Source organism: Pongo pygmaeus, chromosome 17, assembly GCF_028885625.2.
Source record: "Pongo pygmaeus isolate AG05252 chromosome 17, NHGRI_mPonPyg2-v2.0_pri, whole genome shotgun sequence".
In the NCBI taxonomy this organism is placed as follows: Eukaryota; Metazoa; Chordata; class Mammalia; order Primates; family Hominidae; genus Pongo; species Pongo pygmaeus.
The window spans coordinates 69,121,129-69,141,670 of NC_072390.2; the positions used below are offsets into that span (position 1 = coordinate 69,121,129).

General features: G+C 41.4%; 1 protein-coding gene and 1 non-coding gene across 2 annotated transcripts in view; both read right to left on the minus strand.

Annotated features, from left to right (window-relative positions):
- MBD2 (methyl-CpG binding domain protein 2) overlaps positions 1 to 20,335 on the minus strand; it is a 69,780-nt gene extending 49,445 nt beyond the window's left edge. Inside the window, exons 1-2 of the mRNA XM_054460623.2 lie at positions 19,649 to 20,335; positions 803 to 962 (exon numbers count right to left, since the gene is read on the minus strand). Coding sequence (XP_054316598.1) covers positions 803 to 962; positions 19,649 to 20,190 — 702 coding nt within the window. The 5' untranslated portion in view covers positions 20,191 to 20,335. The remainder of the gene's footprint in view (positions 1 to 802; positions 963 to 19,648) is intronic.
- LOC129019202 (small nucleolar RNA SNORA30/SNORA37 family) lies at positions 17,910 to 18,038 on the minus strand. Its single transcript, XR_008495547.1, has one exon. It is a non-coding gene; the product is annotated as a small nucleolar RNA SNORA30/SNORA37 family (small nucleolar RNA).
- Positions 20,336 to 20,542: the final 207 nt, after the last annotated feature.

Here is a 20,542-nt window from a genome sequence, read left to right on the forward strand (position 1 = left end):
TGAAGACAATGGTGGTGGCAATACCCATACACACAGATCCTTAAAGTTTAGAGGAAGAAAAACTAAGAAAAAATAGTCACATATGTTTAATTGTCCCCAGGGAAAAAGCAGCTTTCTTTGTAAAGATATTGGGTCCTTTAACACAATTAAATTAGGACAGGCTTAAGTATCTCTTATCTGAAATGCCTGGGACCAGAAGAGTTTCAGATTTCAGATATTTTTCAGATTTGGAATGTTCAAACTGTATCATAATTCAAATGAGATTTGCTTAAATTGCTATACAATAAACTATCAACCAAACAGCTCGATAAAACTAAGCGCTAACGGAAAAATACCCAAACATAGAATTAGGATATTATTCCAAAAAGTCATTATCCTCAACATCATCAAAGGTCAAAAAAACACTGCCCTTTCTCAAAACCTGAACCTGAAAATCAATACGTAATTATAAACTATGGGGTGAAGATACCTGACACATTAAACTTTTGCCACTTTTTGGACAACAGGAACTATTTTGAGGGAAAAAGAAAAAAGCGGACAATTAACACCAAAGAAACCTTTTGTAAACAGCCCCAGTGGGTCAGAAAGTATGGTGTTCACTGACCTAGAGAGATACTGAAATGCTGTTTTCTACTGTGCATAATTTACTTATGCTCTCTCTTGCTGGGACAGGGTGGGCAGGGTACGGGGACATGCATGGGACATTTGGACAACCAAAATTCCAGTGACTTAATTATGATGTGAGATACTTTTTGGAGAGCTTTCAAAGTAGCATATACATGCGATAAGTAAATTAACCAACCTTATTTTGATTGAGAGGATCATTTCGCAGTCTCTGTTTGTTCTTCTGTAATTTACTAGGCATCATCTTTCCAGTTCTGAAGTCAAAACTGCTGAGATCAACAGTATTTCCCAGGTACCTTGCCAACTGAGGCTTGCTTCTGAACTTCTTACCACTTGGACTAAAAGAAAGGTAAGGTTAATTGAACAAAAGGCAACAACATTTACTCTAGGTCTCTACATAAGCCTTTTCTTCATGTCTTCCCCTACCCTCAGTTGATACCCCATTCTAATTTTACATATTTTTAAAGAAATGTTAAAGTTTTGCTAGGCGCGGTGGCTCACGCCTGTAATCCCAGCACTTTGGGAGGCAGAGGCGGGTGGATCACCTGAGATCAGGAGTTCAAGGCCAGTCTGGCCAACATGGTGGAACCCCGTCTCTGCTTAAAAAAAAAAAAAAAAAAAAAAAAAAAAAAAAAATTAGCCGGGTGTAGTGGTGGGTGCCTGTAATCCCAGCTATTTGGAAAGCTGAGGCAGGAGAATCGCTTGAACCCAGGAGGCAGAGGTTGCAGTGAGCCGAGATCATGCCACTGTACTCCAGCCTGGGCAACAAGAGCAAAACTCTATCTCAAAAAAAAAAAAGTTAAAGTTTTACAGGGAACTCCATAACTTCCCTTTAAGAAAAAAATCACAGGTCACCTAATATAACACTCCCCTAGGTAGTCCACTGGAATACATAACATGTTGCCACAGCCTATCCCACTGGTCACTCAGCAACTACTGCGAGAACCTAAATCCAAACTTCATGCACAGTGTAACAGGCATACTAAAAATGTCTTCAATCTCACAAATTTCCTTTCCAAATTGATTTTGAAATGCTTTTTCTTCCCTGCAAGTATTATATATACAACTATGCCAGCAATAATCAGAAAAAACTTGAGAACAAATTCTTCTGAAGTCAGCAACCCTTGTTTAAAACACACACATACACACACACACACACACACAAATATGTGGAATCTATGTGATATCTGAGCTACCAATTTGGGCTCATAACACTCACAATAAAAAAATTCTTAAATCTTGACAATATTTAAATGCTCTCCAATACTACTGAAATGAGAAAACTAGAGCAAATATTTGTGAACGTGCTTGTACAATGCTGACATCAGTTTGGTTAGCCAAACTCCTCCCTTAGGGAAGCATATGAAGAATAATTTACTTCTTGTAAGTAATACTGCCAAAGCTGGAAAGTGCCAGAATTATACGGAGGACTAGTCTTTCCTAAAAAATTTTTTTCCTGTGTGGCATTAATCTGTAAGAAATTTTTTATAGGAATAATGCCCCAAAGTGTTACCTAATAAATTTTCTGAGACAAATAAATGTGCTAGAACAAAGTCAGTGTGATATCTCACAAGAAAATTGTGAGAATTCTAGAATACTTCTCAAAGAAGCCAATGTGTCACATTTAGAACTTAGCCTTGCACCAAGTGACCACAATAAAAGAAAAATAACTCATAAGAAGATAAAAGGAAAAAGGCTGAAAAACCAAGCAATAAATATTCTCTTATTCTCTTGGAACAAGAAAACTTCTACCTGGGTCAAATCCACAGCAATACACCCTGACTTGTCACAAACTCTTTGGTATTCTGTCCCAACACACTTCAAGACAACTGAAGATCCTATCAACATTCTTTTTCCACAATCACATGACTTAAGTATTCGTGAAACACAATTCAAGGTATAGAGTTCAGCAGGCAGATGAAAATAACAACCAGTAACAACAAGAACAACACAAGAAAGCACCAGAGGAGAGTACAGGATTCTACACAAGCAAAGCTCAACTCCAACTCTAACCTAGACTTCCAGAATACTCAGTATCACAAAATAAAATAGCAAGTCACTCACAATATTGTCCGAAACTTGAATCATCTCTGCCCACCACACAGTTCCACCCCAAAACCTGATCTTCTATATTCCGCACCTGTGTCAGCGGCACTGCTGTCCACTTAGTACTTCATTCTCCAAGCTAGAAGGCCACATCACGATCCTTCAGCGCCCCCATGTCTCAGCCACACATCCAGTACCAAGTTCTAAATGTTCAAGCTCCTCAATGTTGACAAAAAAGCTTCACCTCCTTAATAAGCCATCGAAAGCTTTACATCTGTTATATATTTTTTCCCAGACTCTTTTCCCACCAGTCTTGGTAGCCTACATTCCAAACTCTAAATCACCAAAATATGCCATATACCTTTGAATCTTCCAGTCATGTCTTTCCAGATGTAAGGATGAGCACAGCAATATCCTGCCTATCAAAAAGCTATTAAATCCTCCAAGCCCAGCTAAAATATCCTCCACCTCAACTAGGAAGTCTTCTGGGATTCTTCAATTCAAGTTAGAAATAATCTGCTACCACTCGAAATTCTATTTTCATTACAATAATTCCTATATATTTCCTTGCTGAGTCAAACAACAATGCCACTCTTAAACTTCAAACACCATTATAGACTAGCACTGAACAAGGTAACTTTCTGAGCGCAAAAAACCTTATCAGGTCAATACTAAAGGATGTAGTTTTCATTTGCAGACACAATGGGATAAATATTGTTGTTTATTTAAAAGTTACATGGCAAAGAATTTTTAAAACTAAGCTAGAAAACATTTTCATGATTAATGTGTTTTACCACATAAGAAATAAAGTATTACTAATGACCTAAATTAATATGAAAAATTAACATTACCCTGCTATTATGTCACTTATAAAATGCTGCAACAGCCAGGGGGGGTGGCTCACGCCTGTAATCCCAGCACTTTGGGAGGCCGAGGCGGGCAGATCACGAGGTCAGGAGATCGAGACCAACCTGGCTAACACGGTGAAACCCTGTCTCTACTAAAAATACAAAAAAATTAGCCAGGCGTAGTGGCGGGTGCCTGCAGTCCCAGCTACTCAGGAGGCTGAGGCAGGAGAATAGCGTGAACCCGGGAGGCAGAGCTTGCAGTGAGCTGAGATCGCGCCACTGCACTCCAGCCTGGGCGACAGATCAAGACTCTGTCTCAAAAAAAAAAAAAAAAACACTGCAATAGCCATATGGTCCTTATTATCAGATACTCAAGTTACTGGTAAACAAGATTCTGATAAACTAGTTAACATACCACAGAAAAATGAAAACATAAAATCCACAAAATAAAATGACAATTCTGTGGCCAGGCAAGGTGGCTCATGCCTATAATCCCAGCATTTTGGGAGGCCAAGGCAGGCAGATCACCTGAGTTCAGGAGTTTGCCACCAGCCTGACCAACATGGAGAAAACCCATCTCTACTAAAAATACAAAATTAGCCAGGTGTTGTGGTGTATGCCTCTAACCCCAGCTACTCGGGAGGCTGAGGCAGGAGAATCGCTTGAACCTAGGAGACAGAGGTTGCGGTGAGCCGAGATGGCGCCTCTACACTCCAGCCTGGGCAACGAGCAAAACTCTGTCTCAATAAAATAAAATAAAATAAAATGACAATTCTCAATCAGCTATCCCTCAAATACATCTCTTTAGTGCAATAAAAAGCAGCTCAAGAGTAGACACCTTATTTCAACAGATTCATTTTCCAGAAGATGAAATATTCAGGCAGTAACTCTTAACAAAAAGATAAGCACACTGTTCTTAGCTTATGGCTTAGAGACAAATAGGAAGCTATTTATGAGAGAATCAATTGACAAACTTCACAAATTAAACCTGCAATAAGTAGTTCCTTATCTTAAAGCTGAAATGTCGGTTATCCACTGCAGCTGAAAACATAATAAAGCCTCACTACAATGTTCCTCTACAGAACAAAACTCATTAGAGATCAGTTCATTTTAGATCTCTCCCCCAAATCAAGATAATTTGAACTCAATTAAAAGGCTATATTCACGAAATGTGATCACTTACGTTTATCATCTAGATTAGCAGTTTATCAGCAGTTTAAAACGGCTTCATATTATTTCTATTGTTTATTGATTTTAAAAATGAAATGGGGGGCCAGGCACGGTGGCTCACACCTGTAATCCCAGCACTTTGGGAAGCCAAGGAGGGCGGATTGCCTGAGCTCAGGAGTTTGAGACCAGCCTAGACAATACGGTGAAACCCCGTCTCTAATAAAATACAAAAACTTAGCCCAGCGTGGTGGCATGCGCCCGTAATCCTAGCTACTTGGGGAGGCTGAGGCAGTAGAATTGCTTGAACCTGGGAGGCGGAGGTTGCAGTGAGCTGAGATTGTGCCACTGCACTCCAGCCTGGGCAACAGAGTGAGACTGAATCTCCAAAAAAAAAAAAAAAAAAAAAAGGAAGGTATTTATTACAAACAAAAAGGCTAGACACCCTCTACTAATAAACTAAGTTAGAAATGAAGGAAAAAAGGTAGAAGTTTTAACTATTAGCATATCCAAAAGAAAGCTGGAATATTCACTAGTAACCAGTAAACTCTTATTCATAATGAATAACCATTTCCTGTTTTACAGATGGAATTCTATGAAACATCTGTATTGGATAGCTACAAGTACCTATCATACATACTGCTGCCTTCAGAAAACAGTAGTACAAGCCATTTTCTTCTCTGTAACTGCTACAGTCTGTGTGTGGTGCTTTAAGGAAAGTCAACCTGTCTGCCCCAGGGGATTTTAGGCCAGAGACCTTACTCTTCAGGAAGTGAAAGCAAACATGGAGGAGGGCAAGGCCCAAGGGAATGGTTAAGTAGGAATTCTGCCCATGAGATGAGATACAGACCATCTGTACAGGAGCAAACTGACCCTGGCAGAGGCAAACTGAGGAAATAAATGCTAGATGAACAAAAAGACTGTCACCTAAGTTCTAGTCTTACCCAAAGTGATTAAGTTTAATCACCTGTCTACCCTTGATAATGGCTGCTGTAGGTCCTGGTCTCAGAAACACCAAGACTTAAAGTGACTAAGCTTTTATTTTAAAAGCATCAATTCGTAACTTAGGGAAGTTCAAAACCTGTTTAACTCTAGAAGACTGAGTGAAGGATATTAGTCATTTTCAGTTTTCTCTGCCCATTATGATTACTTCTAATCCCAGTAATGAAATACTATTTCACTTTCAACCACAAAAAAAAATTCCCTATCAACTGCCCCCTAGATATGCCATTCCTGAACCAACTGTGATCACACCTTTAACTTCTTCTACCCACTATTTCAATAAACTCTGAAAAAAGCCCTGAAGAAACATACTAATTAAATGAAAATCAAAACATGAATTGTATTTTTCCAGTTCACATAGGAACATTTCATCACTTAAAAATAAAAATAAAATAACAAAAAAAAGTAATTGAAACCAGAAATACTCAGATTATGCTCACTTTAATTTAGTGGTACTCACATTCTGTCGCACTGTGAACTCACTTGTAATTACCATTACCTGAGCTAGACAGCTATAATATGCCCTGCCAGTCTATGACATAAAATTACATCTCCAGAAGACCTGCTGCCTGCATATGAAACTGTACTCCGGAACCACTGCTCTAATATAGCAGAAGATACCTTTTCTTGTTTCTTTGATAACATGGATAATCATAATGTTCAGTCAAACCATTATGAGACCAGGGCTCTAAATAAACACAAGTGTATTTTCAAATCAATTTCTAACATGATGGGGGTAGCAAGTCACCAGAGTGGAGTAAGACGATATGGCCTGTGAGTGCCAAGGAGTGTCACAGACGGCAGATGGCTAGCTAGATAGCTAAACAGCATGTTCAGAGGCACATCACTTCCCATCAGTATCAGGAAATACTTTATGGGGAATAATAAAAATCTCCACATTAAAAATTCTGTAAGCTACAGCACTGGAAATGTTGAGACTAAAAGAAACATCAACTTTCTATTTTTTTAAGTCTGTTTAAATGTTAACACTTACTTCTCACAACAGTAAGTATTCAACGAAACATTTCCCTAACTTTAAATAACAATTTTCTTCAGAAATCAAACTTCATCTGAGACTAAAAACATGAAATTAGAATTATTGTTTTGTACTTAGATGCAAAACAATCTGCCAAATTAAAAGAATGTATATCATTGCTATACACACACACAGACACACACACACACGAAAAAAATCTACCTAAGTTAGCTCCCCACACCTCCTTAACTCCTTTCCCCTTAATCTTTAAATGTAGGCCTTTTCTACAATGCACCATCCTCAGCACTCCTCTACAGCTTGTCCCTGATAGATTTTATCTGCTCTTATTTTATTCATATCTCCCATGTCTGATCACTTTCTAAGTGATCACCTTTAAACACAGCCTTCCTTTCCATTGCCACTGCCCAAATCAAGTCTGCATCACCTCAGGTCTAAATCACCATGATAAGCTAACTTTGCTCATCTCTTTGCATTCTACACTATCCACATAGCCCTTCCTAAAACACCACTTTGACAACAGCTCTGGCTTAACAGCCTTCAGTGGACTTTTACCCCATAAGCAAAAAAGCCAAACATCTTAGGCTTGCATTTTAGATCCTTTTTCCTACGGCCTCCTTTTTTGTTTTTCTTTTTTTTTTTTTTTTTTTTTTTTTTTGAGACAGAGTCTCGCACTGTAGCCTGGGCTGGAGTGCAGTGGCACGATCTCAGCTCACTGCAACCTCCGCCTCCTGGCTTCAAGCAATTCTCCTGCCTCAGCCTCCCAAGTAGCTGGGATTACAGGCGCCCGCCACCAAACCCAGCTAATTTTTTGTATTTTTAGTAGAGACAGGGTTTCACTATGTTGGTCCTATGGCCTCCTCTTAACCTTTCAACCCTACTTTCCACTCTTACCTAGTGACCTTTGCTCCAGCCATATTGGTTTAATCACTCTATTCTGAATAGTCTAAATGGCTTCTACAGTTCTTTGCAAGCACCATGTCTCTTACTTGGTCCATAATGCATGGTGCTACCCCTAGTCTCCAAGAGCCCAGAAATACCAATCCACCTTACATACTACCTCTTCCACAAAGCCTTCACAGAACCCAGTAATAGGAATTTTCTTTCCTCTGAACTCATATAGTAATTATTGCCTATGTTAGGCAAATAATCATGAACTGCCTGTTGGCCTCATTCTAGCTTTGAAACACTGAGTTCTACACTGGTAGAAATTTTCACAAGTTAAATCTTCTCAAATAGCATATTGAATATTTATTTATGAATGAACTTATTTGACATCGGATTTGCTTCAAATAATGAAGGTTGGGTCAGAAGTAGTAAATTGGGATAGGGATGAAATAAGATTGACTATGTGTTGACAAATTGTTTAAGCTGGGTAGTTCCCACTACTTTTGTATGTATGTATGAAAATTTCTCTATTTTGTTTAAACATTAAGTATGCTAGCTGAAGATTTCCCCCCAAAATAGGAAAGCTTTTAAAAAAAAATATCAAGACTCTGGGCAAGTCAATTTGAGCATTAAAGAATTTGCTGGTCGGGCAAAGTGGCTCACACCTGTAATTCCAGTACTTGGGAAGCCGAGGCGGACAGATCACTTAAGCCAGGAGTTCAAGACAAGCCTGGGCAAAAAAGGCGAAACTCAGTCTCTACAAAAAAACACAAAAATTAGCCGAGCATGGTGGCACGTGCCTGTAGTCCCAGCTACTCAGGAGGCTGAGGTGAGAGGATTGCTTGAGCCTGGGAGGTCGAAGCTGCAGTGAGCCATGACCACATCACTGCACTCCAGCCTGGGCAACAGAGCAAGACCCTGTCTCAAAAAAAAAAAAAATTCCTAGGCAGTGGGGATGGGTGGGGAAGGATTATAGGGGTTGGGGGGATTATTTTTAAAGTATAAGGAAAAAATTTATTAGAGTAAATTACTATAGCTAATAGTATTATCTCTATTTCACGGATCCCTAAGCCCTAGCCCTGGCCACTGACCGTGGCCCGTTAAGAACCGAGAGGTACAGCAGGAGACGAGCATTATGGCCTGAGCTCTGCCTCGTGTCAGATCAGTGGCAGCTTTAGATTCTCATAGGAGCATGAACCCTACTGTGAACTGTACGTGCGAGGGATCTAGGTTGCGTGCTCCTTATGAGAATCTAACTAATGCCTGATGATCAGAGGTGGCATCAGTTTCATCTCAAAACCATTCGGGATCCATGGAAAAACCGTCTTCCATGAAAACGGTCCCTGGTGCTGAAAAAGTTGGGGACCACTGCTCTGTATCATTTGTTTAAAAAATTAAAAACCAGGGTGTGCCACTAAAATGTGAAAAATGAATATATGTAGAATTCTACCTAGTCTCATCCTTAAGGCATTTGCTTTCTGAGAAAGGAAAAAAGAAAAATACTCGTTATTTTGGTTGAATTGGGGACTAGACACTGCTACAACACTGTCAGAAATTAAGTATGTTTGGGAATTATTTCAAAATATAACTAGGGGGAACGGGGTGAATACAGATAAAACAAGACTGGCCAGGAGCTGGTAACCGTTGAAACTGGAGACTATATAGGGATTCATTATACTTTTCCATCTATTTTTGCCTATGTCTGAACTTTTCCATAATTAAAAGCGCGTGTATGTAGGTATATGTGTGTGTGTATACACATATATATCCTTACACGTACATCTTACATATATACATGCACACACATATTAATATTTACTTAGACAAATATGCCCAAAAACCAGACTGGAAGCTACTATGTCAAAATTAACAGTGGTTCTCTTTTCTTTCTTTCTTTTCTTTTTTTTTTAAACAACAAACATTGCCTGATAAAACAGTTCTCTTTGGGACTATAATAATGACTGTCACTAATTCACCATACTCTTCTATATTTTCCCAACTTTCCCACTGAGCAGGGGTTACTTTTATAACCCATACATATTATATATATAGATACACACACACACATAAGTGTATATGTATATGTACACATATAAGTGTGTATATATATACACACATATAAGTGTATATATATATACACACATATAAGTGTGTATATATATATACACATAAGTGTGTGTGTGTGTGTGTGTGTGTGTGTATATATATATATATATATATATATATATTTTTTTTTTTTTTAGAGACAGGGTCTCACTCTGTTGCCCAGGCTGGAGTGGTGTGGAGCAACTGTGGCTCACTACAGCCTTGAACTCCTCGACTGAAGGAATCCTCCCACCTCAGCCTCCAGAGTAGCTGGGAGTACAGGCTCAGGCCAACATGCCCAGCTAATTTTTAAAAATTTTTTGTAGGGACAAGAGTCTCACTATGTTAGCCAGGCTAGTCTCAAACTCCTGACTTGAAGTGATCCTCCTGCTTCAGCCTCCCAAAGTGCTGGGATTACAGGTATGTGCCAGCATACCTGACCTATGCATAATATTTTTTTAAAACTCTGAGGAACCTTTATAACCTAATGTCTGCCCTAATCACATTTCAGAATACAACAAAATACAGTAAACCTTCACATAATTACCAAGCATGCGCTTCTATTTCTGTTGGCTAATTAAACGAAGAGAAAGGAGCTAACATTGTACTGATGCACTAACCACCTACACATGGCAAGCACATTTAATCTCAAAAAATTTCCACGAGGTAGAATTCTTTTTTTTTTGACAGAGTCTTGCTCTGTCACCCAGGCTGGAGTGCAGTGGTGCGATCTCGGCTCACTGCAAGCTCCACCTCCTGGGTTCACACCATTCTCCTGCCTCAGCCTCCCTAGTAGCTGGGACGACAGGCACCCGCCAACACGCCCAGCTAATTTTTTGTATTTCTTAGTAGAGATGGGGTTTCACGGTATTAGCCAGGATGGTCTCAATCTCCTGACCTTGTGATCCACCCGGCTCAGCCTACCAAAGTGCTGGGATTACAGGGGTGAGCCACTGCACCCGGCCTCCACGGGCAGAATTCTTACACTAGATTTATAGTTGAGGAAACAAAAGCTTACAAAAATTTATCCGTCCAAGATTAACACAGTAAAGCAAGATACAAGCCCCGATCTTCTGACTCAAAAGTCTCCATTGTTTATTCTAAACCAGGACAACCAAAGTGTGGTCTGTGTGCAAACTTACTGGTCCTCAAATAAGTCCGCAAGTGTAGAGAAAGCATTTGGAAACTGTCATGGTAACTTGACAGGGTAAGTTTATGTGACTCAGGAATCTGGTACTAAGAAGTTGCAACATGTTTTTTGTATGTCCACTTTTACTTCATTTTTCTCTTCTTTTTTAATACAGACCACTCTAACAAATGCTTCACATTTACAGCAAAACAAAAAATAAATTAGTTAAAACTAGATAGAAACATAGCCTCCCAAGATGATACAAAAGCAATTTCTGAAGATAGATTTTTTTTTTTTTTTTTTTGAGATGGATCTCCCTCCGCTGCCAGGCTGGAGTGCAGTGGCGCAATCTCAGCTAGCTGCAATCTGCAATCTCCAACTCCCTGGTTCAAGCGATTCTCCTGCCTCAGCCTCCCGAGTAGCTGGGATTACAGACAAACATCACCACGCCCAGCTAATTTTTGTATTTTTAGTAGAGAAGGGGTTTCACCATGTTGGTCAGGCTGGTCTTGATCTCCTGACCTCGTGATCCACCTGCCTCGGCCTCCCAAAGTGCTGGGATTAAAGGCGTGAGCCACCAAGCCGCGTTTTTTTGTTGTTGTTTTTGAGACGGAGTTTCGCTCTTGTTGCCCAGGATGGCGTGCAATGGTGCAATCTCGGCTCACTGCAACCTCCACCTCCCAGGTTCAAGCGATTCTCCTGCCTCAGCCTCCTGAATAGCTAGGATTACAGGCACCTGCCACCATGCCCGGCTAATTTTTTCTTGTATTTCTTAGTAGAGATGGAGTTTCACCATGATGGTCAGGCTGGTCTTGAACTCCTGACCTCAGGTGATCCACCCACCTCGGCCTCCCAAAGTGCTGGGATTACAGGCGTGAGCCACCGCACCCAGCCCTTGAAGATAGATTTTTTTCAAGCAAAACGTAAAATAATTTTAATATTAAAAATGAAACCAAAAGTCCTATAAATCATTTTAGACCTAAAAGCCTAGGTAATATATATACATCAACACTACACACACACAAGTTTGAGAAAAAAATTACATTTACTTCAGCTATTCAATATTTGTATACCTGATTTAGTGCAAGGCAGGATGCCAGTAACTGCAGGGGACACAAAACAGCCCCTATAAGGGCAGTCAGACCTATGTATACAGCCAGATTAACCATAAGTTTTTGGATTAATAGAGAAATGTTATTTACTGTTTGCTTCACTTAGCAAAGATTTATCAAAAACGTTCCATATTATACCAGGGACTATGCTGGATACTGAAGATTCAAAAATGAATCAGACGCAGCTCCTGACACTGAGGAGGTTCACAATCTCATGGGCAACAAAGACTTGCCAACTATTTCTTAAAGCAAATGTGGTAAGAGTTAACAGAATTATACTCAAATGCCATAGGAGTTTCCCATTTCTGCTAGGGGACTCTAGGAAAGGTTTTTTAAAAGAGATGGATGCCTGTTAAAAAGAATTTTAAGGACATGCATCCTTGCTTATCTATGCATTCTTCCAGTGTAAAAATATCAAAGAAAAGAATACCAAGACACAGCATTCAAAAAAAAAAAAAAATCTTCAAAAGGGGATGATGGGCCAGGCGTGGTGGCTCATGCCTGTAATCTCAGCATTCACACGCCTGTAATCTTAGCATTATGGGAGGCCAAAGCAGGTGGATCACCTGAGTTCAGGAGTTCGAGACCAGCCTGGCCAACATGGTGAAATCCCGTCTACTAAAAATACAAAATTAGATGGGCATGGTTGGCACGTGCCTGTAATCCCGGCTACTTGGGAAGCTGAGGCAGTATAATCACTTGAATCCAGGAGGCAGAGGGTGCAGTGAGTGGAGATCATGCCACTGCACTCCAGCCTGGGCAACAAGAGCGAAATTCCGTCTCAAAATAAAATAAAATAAAATAAAATAAAATAAAATAAAAAATAAAAGGGGATGATGTTCTTCTTCCTCACATCTGTATAACACTCGATTACTCCTGAGAAATGCTAAGTGTTCAATTTTAAAATCTAATTTTAAATTTTATTATTTATATTCACATAGAGTTTATGTACATCAAGTTCCCAAAATGAGTTTGAATTTGTATTATACTGAGAACAAAGACAGGATGAAATCATGAAATCTGCAGATATTATTCAAACTTCATTCTATTCCATATTTTTATTCTCCTTCCTTGGGAAGCTTTAGTTTTTAGAAGTTCTGATAAAATTAAGTAAAACATCATATTACAAAATTTTCCTAATCGTTTCTCACTGGAAATAGCAAAGAACAATGAAAGATCAATACATAAGAGCTGTAAGAGACATTAAGATTCCCAGCAAAACACTAAATCCAGGAAGAGTTTATGGTTTATTTCTAATTCATCATGCAAGTCTTGAGAAGATTTTAAACATGAGTAAAAAAGTTATGAATTTCTATAAGCCCCACTATAGAATCTAAAAAACAAAATCAAAAAAAGCATCACTTCCTTTAAAATTCCATTAAAACTAAATTATGAAAAAAAAGACTGTATATCTCATTAATAAAATTTTTAAAAGCAATGTGAAAAAATCTACCAATTTCTGTTAGAGATTATTTTTAGAATGTATATGCATCAGTTCCTTTTAGCTATGTATTTCCTCTAATACAGGTATTGTGGGTGTTGTGGCAGGTGAGACTTTGCATGTCAGATTCTAAAAATCAGATGTAGGACAGACAGCAATGCTGCACCCTAACAAAAATTCCTTTGGCATCTCACAAAAAGATGTAATAGTACAGCTAAGGAAGATGTATCAGAGCACAATCTCCACCACACCTATGTCTTTCATTTCTGGATGCAGGCTTCAATCACACAACATCAAGAGAAAAGACTTAAAGCAAGCCAAACTTTCTATTATGCAATTAAGCTCTTAATAAATATTGGATTTCTTTCCTTTCTCCAACTAGAGATTTTTAAAAAATTGATCTGTAGGGTATATTTCAACTGTATCTCAAACCTCAATATCTGAGAAATAACAGGGTTAATCCTACGTTGAACATTTGTCAAAGAGAGAATATTTCTGAACAAACTGATCACTTTTATTACTCAGAACAATACTGCTTTAATTATGTGGATTTATTACATTTTTTCCCCTCCAGGATTATTTAAAGCTGGAGGGTTATCCTTTGGTACAATAGCTTCACTACCAAATTAGGATTTAAAATTTACCCTTTGACATCTTCAGGATACAAGTGTAATAGTAAATAATCACATTATTTTAATGGCACACTAAGCCCAATAAAGTAGATTAGACATGAGGTGTTGCAATATTTGAGAATACAAGTAGGGATCTCTATGCCATGCAACAGAGCATGGTGGTTAGGAGTTCTGAGGTTAAACCACCGGCTTCAGGATTGTAACTTTGCACTTACTAGCTGTACAACCCCAAGCACGCTACTTCCCTTTGCTAACTCCCCATCTGTAAAATGGAGATAACTGTACCTGTGTTTCATAGGGTTATAAGAATCCAATATGATAGGCTGGGTGCGGTGGCTCACGCCTGTAATCCCAGCACTTTGGGAGGCTGAGGCGGGCGGATCTCAAGGTCAGGGGTTCAAGATCAGCCTGACCAACATGGTGAAACTCCATCTCTACTAAAAATACCAAAATTAGCCAGGCGTGGTGGTGTGCACCTGTAATCCCAGCTACTCAGGAGGCTGAGGTAGGAGAATCACTTGAACCCAGGAGGCGGAGGTTGCAGTAAGCTGAGATTGCACCATTGCACTCCAGCCTAGGTGACAAAGTAAGACTCCGTCTCAAAAAAAAAAAAAAAAAATCCAGTATGATAATTCATGTAAAGCATTTAGCAAAATACTACTAATAGCTGCCCAAATTCTGAGAGCTGTAACACAAATACACATAGAATTAAGGAACAGAAGACCCTACACTACTATACCCTATGTTACACAGTCGATGAAATTCAAATGCCTATTTCTCACTTGTGTCTGTGCACCATGAGCATCCTATTTACCATTTTCACTGTATCTCTAATATTCAAAATTCCAGAAAAAGGCTTTCTGCAGTATCTTCACATTGATGATGAAAATTAGAAACTACAAAATGCGTAGCCTTATTAATAAAATATCTCAACCAATTTTATCCCAACATACCACCACAAGAACAGAAATAAAACAAAAACTACAAAGTCATTTTAAGACTTGTTTTACAAAATGTTAGGTGGAATATCAATTGGTAAACCCTTATTTAGCATCTGAGTGTTCAGCATTGTGTCGAGGGGAAAGACAGCTGTGTGAGAAAGCCACAAGTTCTAAGTAAATGAATATGAGAGTTATACAAGGGACACCCAAGTTTAACTACGTAGGAATTATGAGAAAGAGGACAATATCAGAAAAGGCTTTTTATTGAAAGCCAAGAAGACTTTAACACAAATATGTAAGAACTGTGACTCAGTCAGTTTTCTAGAGGCTACATGGAGGGTCCATTTATTTTTTGTTTGTTTGTTTGTTTGTTTTTAAAGGCAAACCAAAGTGAGGGGAAGAGCATGGTTGAACCTCAGTGATTCAGAATTCATGCTCTTGAAGCATCATACTAGTCTTTACAACAAATGGCACACACACACACACATATATATATTTGAGACTGTGTCTCGCTCTGTCGCCCAGGCTGGAGTGCAGTGGCGTGATCTCAGCTTACTGCAAGCTCCACCTCCCGGGTTCACGCCATTCTCCTGCCTCAGCCTCCAGAGTAGCTGGGACTACAGGCGTCTGCCACCACGCCTGGCTAATTCTTTTGTATTTTTAGTAGAAACGGGGTTTCACCATGTTAGCCAGAATGGTCTCGATCTCCTGACCTCGTGATCCACCCGCCTCGGCCTCCCAAAGTGCTGGGATTACAGGCGTGAGCCACAGCGCCCAGCCCAGACTTGATTTTTTAAAAAAGGGCAAGAGGGGGCTACTAAAAGACTATGTGAAGAAGAAAATATTTCAAAAATATCAATCAGCAAGTGTTATGCAAGCAACTAGAAATGACAGGAGTCAAGTAGACAAGTTAGAAAGTTATTGTTCAAATAATGGGTTCAAATGATGGCAACAAACTTTTTCAGAAAATATACCAATGGATCCAATCAAACCACACCCTTTTAAACAAACACACTAGATGATAATATATGAACCGCCACAACACTATCAGTAATCCTGACAGAAGGCATAATTATATTGCTTAACTGGCAACTAGGGGCACGCCTTCCTATTAGAACTTGGCAGTTTCAAAACAGCAGCCAAAAAACATATTACCAAAATTTGAGGCTTTCTTGATGAGCTTAATTTCAGTCCAATTAATAAGTGCCTGCCACACCCTACATTCACAGGCACAGATTTGTTTAAATTAATCTCCCCAGGGACAGGCTAATTCAGGGGTTAGTATTATTAGAATCTGTGTGAACAATTGGGTGCAGGTGTTCACATTACCAACAGGAGAATTAACTCTTAACCCACTTTGAGCAGATAGTGGGTGTTTGGTGAACTAATGGAATTTTTAAATATGGGGACGCTAATACGTAAAGCAGTGACACTGTAAGCTGAAAAATAATTTGTCTTCCTTTACGATAAGTGACTGCCATCATTCATCACAGAAAGCTACAGTCACAAGTCAAATTAACTACTGTATCACAATTATCATATTACGCTACATACACCTTACTGACTCAGAATGTAACGTTTCAGAAGAAAAACAAGACTGGTTGTTAACAATCCTGCAAAGTAACTGAACCTCTGTAGACAGTTAATAAACAGCAAACAATGCTCCTTTTGGCCCTGAACGAAACAGGTTTGGCACAAATCTGTTCAATGTGTCCTTTCCATTTTACATAAATAAGTAAAAGGCAAATCATGCTGCAATGTCCTAGAAAAAGACTTTCATTCTCAAGAGTAATTACCACTATAGTGGCTTACGACTTGCCTTAAGATGAATTTGTTTAGAAAGTTTGTTTTCAATTGATCACATCGGGGCTGGGCGCGATGGCTCACGCCTGTAATCCCAGCACTTTGGGAGGCCAAGGCGGGCGGATCACGAGGTCAGGAGATCGAGGCCATCCTGGCTAACACAGTGAAACCCCGTCTCTACTAAAAGATACAAAAAATTAGCCGGGCGTGGTGGTGGGCACCTGTAGTCCCAGCTACTCAGGAGGCTGAGGCAGGAGAATGGCGTGAACCCGGGAGGCAGAGCTTGTAGTGAGCCGAGATCACACCACTGCACTCCAGCCTGGGCGACACAGGGAGACTCCGTCTCAAGAAAAAAAAAAAAAAAAAAAAAAAACTTAAGTTTTTATTTAAAAATTTAATGGCCAGGCCTGGTGGCTCACACCTATAATCCCAGCACTTTGGGAGGCCGAGGCAGGTGGATCACAAGGTTAGGAGTTCAACACCAGCCTGGCCAATATGGTGAAACCCCGTCTCTACTAAAAATACAAAAATTAGCTGGGCATGGTGGCGGGCACCTGTAGTCCCAGCTACTTGGGGGGCTGAGGCATTAGAATCACTTGAACCTGAGAGGCAGAGGATGCAGTGAGCCGAGATCGCGCCACTGCACTCCAGCCTGGGCGACAGAGCGAGACTTCATCTCAAAAAAAATAAAATAAATTTAACATCAGAAAATTTACACAACATCCAAGAAAATGTTAAGTGGCCACAAATCCAAATGAGCACTACGACAATCTGACTTCTTGAAATAACTTTTCCAACTACAAGGAAAACCAACAAACAAAAAGCTTTGCAATACCCAAAGTTAGTCTGAACAAAAACATCATCCCAAAACCAAACAAACCATATCCCAGGAGAACTGCCACAGAGAGTAAAATTCAAAGTTTAAGATGTTCTACTGAGAATAGCCTAGTCATCTATTCCTCAAGGAGTTCAATCACAGATACAGAATAATCTTGTCAAATATAATTGCCTACAAGACATCAGCACATAGTTCACAGAAGGTTATGCAGACTGCCTGCTTAGAAAGAAAACAGAATGCTCTGTTAATGAAAGAATACTAGAAAATGAACAATTGTGAACAGCACTAAATGAAACTAATGAACTTGAGAGGACTAATCTTTTTTTAACCACAATAACTTTTTTTTTTTAATCAGAAGAAATTGTCCCATTGAATGACAGCTGCCACTGGCACAGTCCCAGGGCAAGGATGCCAACAAAGGTTTTCTCTCAGCACCAGCTACCAAATCCTGGCCCCACGGCCTGAGGGAGGACCTGTGAAAGTGCTCACAATAACTTTCTTACCATTAAATCAAATATTTAATGATGAGGAAATACAAACCAAGACTATCACACTTTTTCTTTCTTCTTTTTCTTTAAAGAGATGGGGTTTCACTCTATTGCCCAGGCACAATCATAGGTCACTGCAGCCTTGAACTCCTGGACTCAAGAGATTCTCTCGCCCCAGCCCTGCGAGTAACTGGGACCACAGGCGATTACCACCTTCATATGTTTAAAATATCCATTTTATCATGAGGTTTCAAGATGAGGGTCCAGATCAAGTGGAAAACTAAGTTCTAATGAAACATCACTTTTGTTTTTTAGTTGAGGTGAAGTGAACTTACTACAACTACTCATCCATATATAGCAACCATCAGGAATGTGTTCGTATTTACAGGCTGCACCAACAGTGATCACATTCTTGTGTGTGCATATGTATGTATATATGTGTATGTACATTTCTTTAACCTTTTCAATCTAGTTAAAGTATTTTTAGTTCATAAGCATGGTATGTGTACAGACACATTTTCCCAGAACTACTTGAAGAGGACAGGAAATCCTTCATGACATTATTACAATAGCTAAATGACAATTGTCTCCAATACCCATATACATTCCCTGAAAAATGCTTCAATCAGTCCACAAACACGTATCTCCAAACTACTGAATACAAGTTTATATTACTATCAACAGCATGGCTTATTACAAAATTTAGTAAATGTGTATTAAGTCCATGGATGTCAATTGCCATAGCATTTTCTTGAGCTTACTGGGTCACACAAACTGAAGACATCAGCAGCATGACCACAGGATTGCAAGATCACACTAAGGTGAAAAACCTTGAATCATTTAAAACAGGATGTCTCAACCTCAGCACAGGTGACATTTTGGGCCAGATCATTCTTTGTTGTGGGAGCTTTCCTTTGTATTATCGAATATGTAGCAGCATCTCTGGCCTCTACCCACTAGATGCCAGTATCATACCCTCCCCAGGTGTGAGAACCGAAAGTGTCTCCAGACATTGACCAATGTTCCCTGGGGAGCAAATTTTGGTCTAGGAGTCTAAAAACTTAGTACAGTGTGTCAGTTTCAAAAGAGTATATTCTGCAATACCAAGAAGTTCCAAAAAAACTTCAGGCATTCCAAATAGCTGCTTTATACAAAACTTTCTTGGATGAAGTAAATGAAACCTTAGTACTGTAGATAGCTCATTCCTCCACATGTGCATGCTTAACACTTGTGATGATGAATCTGGGACAGGCTGGGACAGGAGCCAACAGTGACTGGGTTTTATAGTTTCGATGAATTACACCTCTTTTTAACCCTTCAGTGGACTAACCATCCCTGCCAGGCTAACCCTTTCTTCGCAAACCATCTTCCCCGACGCCTTCCACATAAGATGCCCTCCTGCGGGCCCTCACCTTTTGACACTGCCTCCCACAGCACTGGGGTCAACTCTCACCCAAGGGTTCCGCCACCTTCCACCACCAAACCAGCCTGTCCCTGCCACATGCCCCCCGGGCCCCAGCGCTCATCCTGGCATCCCCTGCCCAGGCCCGCTCTTGACCCCTGACCCCGGCCTGACCTCGCCACCCCCCTCCCCGCCCCCAGGGAGGTACCTGAAGTAGTAGACATCGCTCTTGCCAGCACTTAGCCCAGATTTTCGGATCACTTCCTCCTTCTTCCATCCGGGGGGGAGGGCCGGGCAGTCCATCCTCTTCCCGCTCTCCGTGGCCCGGGGTCCCCTGGGCCCCGGCCCCGCGCTCCCCGACGGGAAAGGGACCGGCTCCCGCCGGGGGGCGCCGCCGCCACCGCTGCCGCCGCCGCCGCAGCCGCCGCCGTCGCCGCCAAGGCCGCTGCCGCCACTCGGGGGACGGCCGCGGCCCCGGCCCCGGCCCCGTCCCCGTCCCCGGCCACGGCCCCGGCCCCGGCCACGGCCACAGACGCCGCCGCCCCGGCCCGCCTGCTTCCACCGCCCCCGGCCACGGCCGCCGCCCCGAGCGCCTTCCCTGCGCACGCCGCTCACCGGGGACGGGGCGAGCGCGCTGCCCTGGCCCCCCTGCTCTATGGCGGAGTCGCCGCCAGCGCCGCTGCCGCCCGCCGCGCTCTCCCCCTCCTCCTGCTCCGGGCAGCAGCGGCCTCCCCCCGGGTGCGCGCGCATCCAGCCCCCTCCCCAGCCGGCGCTGCGCTTCTTCCGTAACCGAGCCCTTGGAATCCCGGAGACCCGCCCCGCCCGCAGCGCGGCGCGCGGGGGACGCGCGCAAGCATCATAGAGCGGGCGCGCACAGAGCGGCCCTCCTGCCCGGGGCGTGGCCCCGGCCACCGCCTCTTAGGTCCTCCAAGCGCTCTGGGCGGCCATCTTGTCTCCGCCTTCTCGGGGCCACGCCCCCTGCCGCGCTTTTCCGGCCCGGGCCCCCACTGGGCGCGCGGAGCCGGGAAGGTTGGTCGGGCTAGTCACCAGCTGGGGGTGTTATAGTGTCTGTGGTCAGTTTGTTTCAAACGGGGTAACCTCC